Source organism: Dipteris shenzhenensis, chromosome 33 (genome assembly GCF_047967505.1).
Source record: "Dipteris shenzhenensis isolate YYH24624 ecotype China chromosome 33, Dip_SZ_1.0, whole genome shotgun sequence".
NCBI classification, from domain to species: domain Eukaryota; kingdom Viridiplantae; phylum Streptophyta; class Polypodiopsida; order Gleicheniales; family Dipteridaceae; genus Dipteris; species Dipteris shenzhenensis.
Genome location: NC_141628.1, coordinates 19,616,465 through 19,623,283, shown reverse-complemented (window position 1 = coordinate 19,623,283; position 6,819 = coordinate 19,616,465). Strand labels below are relative to the sequence as shown.

General features: G+C 43.2%; 1 protein-coding gene across 1 annotated transcript in view; it reads left to right on the top strand.

Annotated features, from left to right (window-relative positions):
- Positions 1-383: 383 nt before the first annotated feature.
- LOC147879796 (uncharacterized) overlaps positions 384-6,819 on the top strand; it is a 17,191-nt gene continuing 10,755 nt past the window's right edge. Inside the window, exon 1 of the mRNA XM_087371604.1 lies at positions 384-525. Within this exon, the coding sequence (XP_087227730.1) occupies positions 384-525 (142 nt within the window). The remainder of the gene's footprint in view (positions 526-6,819) is intronic.

Genomic DNA, 6,819 nt, shown 5'->3' with positions numbered 1-6,819 from the left:
TAATGAAGAACAGCGCCCTCTACACGCCATCGACGAGAAGCCTCACAACACCTCACCAGCTTATCCAACGCTAGCACTGCTGCTTCGAAGATCTGTCGACTAATGCTCAAGCAGCAACTTCAGCTCGGCCTCCAACCGCTCTTCGTCGCCATCGTCGCAGAAGCTTCAAAAATCTTCTTGCTTCTTTCTCCAAAGTTCGCTACCAGAAAGACACGTGGCAGTAGATGGAGAAGACACGTGGCAAGATAAGATGTAGCTATGGTGTGAAGAATGTGGAATGCCATATGGATCAGGGTCCATTGAAGGCAAGCAATCAGCTTCCACTTGCTTGTCTAATTTTCTAAGAACCCATATTCTAGAAAGCCAGAAACATCAAAAAAGATATGCTGCCAATCGAGGATTTTATCACTGAAGAAGCATCTCTTCAAAAAGATAGCATGAAGGACGCTCAGAACGATGTTGATGATGCAACAATAATTCTTGATGCTATTGAGGAAATGCACACTTTCAATAATTCTCATGAAGGTAATCTCCACTAGAAGCATTTAGAGATGACAAGAGTCTTTCTTTTGTTAAAATTTTCATAAATAGGGTCAAAAAAATATTCTTCTGAAATTTTTCATTATCGAGTATGTTGCAAGAGCAAAGTTTGAGATAGTTGAAGCAACTTTGAATGACTACAAGGATAAAAATGCTATAAGAGTGGCATGTGGATATGATGGAAAATGGTTGTTTTTGTGCCCTCGAGGTTCAGATCTACAAACAATTTTATCAGAACATATCAAAGGAAAAGCTCACATCACTTCTTCCAACAAGAAATTAATGGAGCCATGTCCAGTATTATCAAGGGTTGTTGGCCGACCTAGGAAGCATTTTGACAAAGATCCACGACAAACATCATTGGGAAGGTTCCTTGTACAAACAAAGGAGTTTAAAGTGTTGCAACCAAAATGTGGTGAGACAGAATCTCTTTCTGATTCCTTGACTGAGTCATTCTTATCTTCATCATCAAATATAAATTTGTTGTGTTGGGGATTATGGCAAGCTAATGTTCATGTCAATGGTTGTGAAATTAATATTAAGTCATTTTTTATGGATCAAAAGATGGGGCATGAATGGTTTTGTGAACCATATACAAAGGCCACTTTACATGATGGGAATATGGAATACAAGATAGATGGATGCTTCAGGCACATAAATTGTCTTCGTATAGCAATCATTGGAGTTCCATTTCAAGGTTTCTCATGTGAACACTGTAAGAAAATTTCAGGTTGTTTTGATTTTCGTATGAGATTGTATAGGGAGAATCTTGCCGTTCAGAAGAGAGGAACCAGGAAAAGAGGCAAAGGAAGGCAGGTAGACTACCTGACAATTGAAGAGCTAAAAAATGCCACTTTTGAGTGTAGGAAAAGTTTGAATGAAGAAAAAAGAAGGCTGTGGTGGGCAACATCAAAAATTGTAATGCTGTCAGTCAGAGTCAAAACTGATAAAACTCTTGATGACAAGTCTTGGTTGTAACTTGTATCTATTTTTAGATATCAATATGCTTGTACTTTGGATTCAACTCTACCTTTTCATTTGGTACTTTTGATGAAATTTGGCTATAGCTTGTGAGCCTCGGTTCTGTGCTAGAGTCTAAATATTAAATTGAGCATCTACAAAATAGAATTTATCTACCAAATTGTGCAATTAATGCAAGTTTGATATGGATCTCATCGAAGCTTGAAACATCCCAAACCTCTAACTAAACCTTCATGTGAAATTCCATATTGAGCAGCAAAATATGGATTATAAAACTCTAAAGGACTACTAAAGGAAGAATAGACTATATCCAAAAAACTATGCATCCAACGTACAGGTGGTCTATGGCTTCCCTTAAATATCCACGCATTCCAATTCTATCTGCCAAAATAGCTCGTTATTTTATTTACATATGGTCTCAAAATTGTGAGGGGAAGCATGGGTCCTTCAAAAGTTTGAATTGAAATATAGTAGAAATGGAATAAAGGGTGCTTTCCAAACTAAAACATTGTCAGATGCATTAATAATTAAGATCTAAATTCAATAAAGAAGCTATAATATTTCATCATTCTACAAATTTTTCTTTTATCTCATATGCATCTAGCATATGGTTTGGAAGTTAGGATATTCAAAAATTTAGAAAAAAGTGATGTAAATACATAAATATGAAAGCATGTAACTTAAAGAAAAGTAAAGCGACATAAATTGAGAAAAAGATACGGATTGAGTGATAATAAGCTTAATAACTTTGTGCACTTAACATGATTAAGTTGCATGCCTTTATGATGAGATGATAAACACTATCTTTTCCTAATATAGAGAGTGGCATATAGGCAACATGATGCTAGTGCATGCATCATATTGGATATAAACACTTGCACTACATCAACATAATGCTACTACATGCATCATATTTAATATAAAAACTCCCATTAGATTAACACAAGGTTAAAGTTTAAGCCATCTTCTTATAAGTTTGTGCCATTTTATTCATAGTTCAATTTAAGTTACTTCATGCAAATCTCTAGTAGGTAGTGACAGTTTCGGAGCATGCAAGGGAAACAAAATTGGATAAGGTGGAGTAAATACATGAGAATTTGAGAATTGAAAAGATCAAAAGTTGAAAATACGTTCTATTAAGTACTAGTATGGATGTAAAGCATGCATCTAGGCGACATACAATTTAAATGGTTTTATTCAATTATACAATAAATTAACACAAGGTTAAAGTTTAAGCCATCTTCTTATAAGTTTGTGCCATTTTATTCATAGTTCAATTCAAGTTACTTCATGCAAATCTCTAGTAGGTAGTGACAGTTTGGGAGCATGCAAGGGAAACAAAATTGGATAAGGTGAAGTAAATACATGAGAATTTGAGAATTGAAAAGATCAAAAGTTGAAAATACGTTCTATTAGGTACTAGTATGGATGTAAAGCATGCATCTCGACGACATATAATTTAAATGGTTTTATTCAATTATACAATACAATTTCTCAAAAGTAGCGTCTGTTTCAACTTACATTGAAATGTACAAGAGGAGGGCAAAAAATATAGGCTTCTTAAATTTTGAATTTATTGAAGGGATATAATTATTGATCCAAAAATTCATAGTAGGGGTATATAAATAGATAAAATGTGGTTACAGAGGGGTTTTTTAAATACCTTTCGAACGCACGTTGTATAGCTGGCTTATGTAAGGTGGACCCCCCGAGACTAGGTATGTTATCCGATCAAGCACTTATGGGATGGGCGTGCCACTTTGCATGTAAGTCAATTCCACCTAGTTGAAGGTGTGTGCAAAGTATGTTGCCCATCGGATATGCTTTGCATTGTTGATCAAGCATAAAACACCGTTTTTGCCTTAGTGTCAAGCACATTTGTTAAAAAACACTGTCCTAGGTGTGTTATCGGATCAAGTACTTATCTAACCGACATGCCACTTTTCATGCAACTCAATAACACCTAGGTTGAGGTGGGTGCAAAGTATTGTGCCCATCAGATGTACTTTGCATGGTATATCACATATTAAACTCCGTTTGTGCCTCAATGTCATGCACAACCATAAAAAAACACGCTTTTAGGTGTGTTATCCAACCAACTGCTTATCAGATGGGTGTACCACTTTGCATGCAATGCAATACCACAATTGTTGAGACTCATGCAAAGTATTGTGCCCATCGGATATGCTTTGCATTGTCAAACAAGCATTAAACACTGTTTTGGCCTTAGTGTCGTGCACAACCGTCAAAAAATGCGGTCCTAGATGTGTTATTTGACTAAGTACTTATGGGATGGGCATGCCACTTTGCATGTAAGTCAATAATACCTAGGTTGAGATGTGTGCAAAGTATTGTGACGATCAGATATACGTTGCATTGCCAATTAAGCATAAAACAACATTTTTGCCTTAGTGTCATGGACTACAACCAATAAAAAACATGGTCCTAGGTGTGATATTCTAAAAAGTACTTGTCAAATGGGGGAGCCACTTTGCAAGAAAGTAAATTTAAACTAGGTTGATGTGCATGCACAGTATTGTGTCTATCAGTTATGCTTTGCATGAGGGATCACACATTATACACCATTTTCCCCCTAGTGTTATGCACATCCGTCAAAGAACACGCTCTTAGGTGTATTATCATACCAAGTACTTATTAAATGGGCATTCCACTTTGCATGGAACACCATACCACCGCTTTTGAGGCACGTGCAAAGTATTGTGCCCATCGGATATGCTTTACATAGTAGATTGAGTATTAAATACCGTTTTTGCCTTGGTGTCATGTACAACCGTTAAAAAACACGATCTTAGGTGTATTTTTCAAACAAGTACTTATCGGATGGGGATGCCACTTTGCACACAAGTCAATACTACCTAGGTTGAGGAACATGCAAAGTCTTGTGTCCATTGGATATGCTTTGCATAGTCGATCGCACATTATACACCATTTTGTTCCTAGTGTTATGCACAATCGTCATAAAATACGTTTGGAGGTTGTTATCCGAACAAGTACTTATGGGATGGGTGCACCACTTTGTATGCAAGTCAATACGACCTAAGTTGAGGCATGTACAAAGTTTTGTGCCCATCCGAGAAATGTAGATGCGATAATATTAGAAAATTCTCGGTATGTGTATATGTGTGTGTGTGTGTGGCAAACAATTTTGATACAACAAAGTAAACACCTAGTGCACAAATTATGCACTTCATACCTTGAGTGTCAAAATAAAAGCTGAAATAAGCTTGTTGATGAGGATAAATATGCCCTTGAATAAAAGCACAGTTGTTGTATGACCACAATAGGATCGCTTTGACACCTATGATTTTGCCCACATGTAAGTTTGCAAATAGTATAAAAAATCATATAATAATATATTAATAGTTTGCAAATGTGTATAGCGAGTAATGGGAAGTGGAAGTGGGAGTGAGGAGGGAGGAGTGGAATGGGAGAGGGAAGTAATAGGGGTGTATGATAATAAGTAAAAAAAATAGTATAATAATATATTAATAGTTTTCAAATGGCATGTGAGTAATGGGAAGTGAAGTGAGAGTGGGGAGGGAAGAATGGAATGGGAGAGGGGGAGGTAAAAGGGGAGTAGGATAATAAGGGAGTGAAATGAGTGAGGGGAGTTAATAAGGGACGAAAAAAAGGAGGGTGAGATGGGGAAATATGGGATTTTGGGAAATGGGAGGAGTATGGGACGTGGTGGAAATGTGGGATGGGAGTGGTGGCAATGGGGGAGGAAGAAGAAATGGATGGGGGGAGGGCCAATGGAAGATTGGGATGAGGGATGGGGGTCCAATGGGAGAGGGGGAGTAATGGGAGCCAACGGGAGAGGGCAGAAATGAAAAGCCAATAGGAGAGAGGGGAGGAATGGAAAGCCAATAGGAGAGGAGGAGGAAAACCTAATTTTTCTTATATATAGTCTTCCTTCTTCATTCATTCTCCCCTCATTTCATTCATTGAAGCAAGAAAGCAAGAAAGCAAGGACGAGCAAGAAAGCAAGGAAGGAAAAGCAAGAAAGCAAGAAAGAGCGAACTTACAAACTTTTTCCAGGTACTTGTAAATTTTTTTGATTAATTCTTTATCAAGATTTTTTTTTTAAATTTTGAAGAGAGAGAAAGAAAGAAAGAGAGAGAGGAACTAGATAGAGAGAGAAAGTTTAGAGAGAAGGAGAGAAGCCTTGGAGGCCGCGGCCTCCAGGAGGAAGAGGGAAGTGGAGGGGGATGAGAGGGAGGAGCCAAGGAGGGAGGGAGGAGCGACGGAAGAGGGGAGGGAGGAAGAGGGAGAGAGGGAGGGAGGAGCGGAGGTAGGGGGGGAGAGGGAGGGAGGTAGGAGGAGGAAGGAAGAGGGAGGGAGAAAGGGGGGACTGGAGGGAGGGGGGGCGGCGTCGAGAGGGGGGCGGCATCGAGAGGACAGGGGGCGGCTGGGTCAAGAGGAGGGAGGGGCGGCGAGGGGGGGTGGCATCCAGAGGAGGGGGGGCAGGGTCGAGAGGAGGGGGTGGGGGGTTTCGAGGGAGGGAGGGGATGGAGGGGGGGTCCTGGCGGCCGTGGCCGCCAAGACGGGAGGGAGGGGAGGGAGGGGCGGGGGGGGTCGAGGGAGGGAGGGGATGGAAGGGGGGGTCCTGGCGGCCACGGCTGCCAGGTTGAGAGGGACGGGAGGGGCGGGGGGGGTCGAGGAAGGGAGGGGATGGAGGGGGGGCGGGGTTGCAGGGTCGAGAGGAGGGGGCGAGGGGGGGGTCGAGGGAGGGAGGGGATGGAGGGGGCAGGTCCTGGCAGCCGTAGCCGCCAGGACAGGAGGGAGGGGAGGGAGGGGCAGGCGGGGGGGTCGAGGGAGGGAGGGGATGGAGGGGGGGTCCTAGTGGCCACAGCCACCAGGACGGGAGGGAGGGGAGGGAGGCAGGAGGGAGGGAGGGGAGGGAGGCGGGAGGAAGGGATGGGATGGAGGGGGGGTCCTGGCGGCCGCGGCTGCCAAGACGGGAGGGAGGGGGCAGGGGGGAGTCGAGGGAGGGAGGGGATGGAGGGGGGTTCCTCGCGGCCGCAGCCGCCAGGACGGGAGGGAGGGGAGGGTGGGGCGGGGGGGGTCGAGGGAGGGAGGGGATGGAGGGGGGGTCCTAGCAGCCACGGCCACCAAGACGGGAGGGAGGGGCGGGGGGGGGGTCAAAGGAGGGAGGGGATGGAGAGGGGGGGAGGGGGGGCAGGTTTGAGAGAAGGGGGCGGGGGGGGTCAAGGGAGGGAGGGGATGGAGGGGGGGTCCTCGCGGCCACGGCCGCCAAGACGGGAGGGAGGGGAGGGA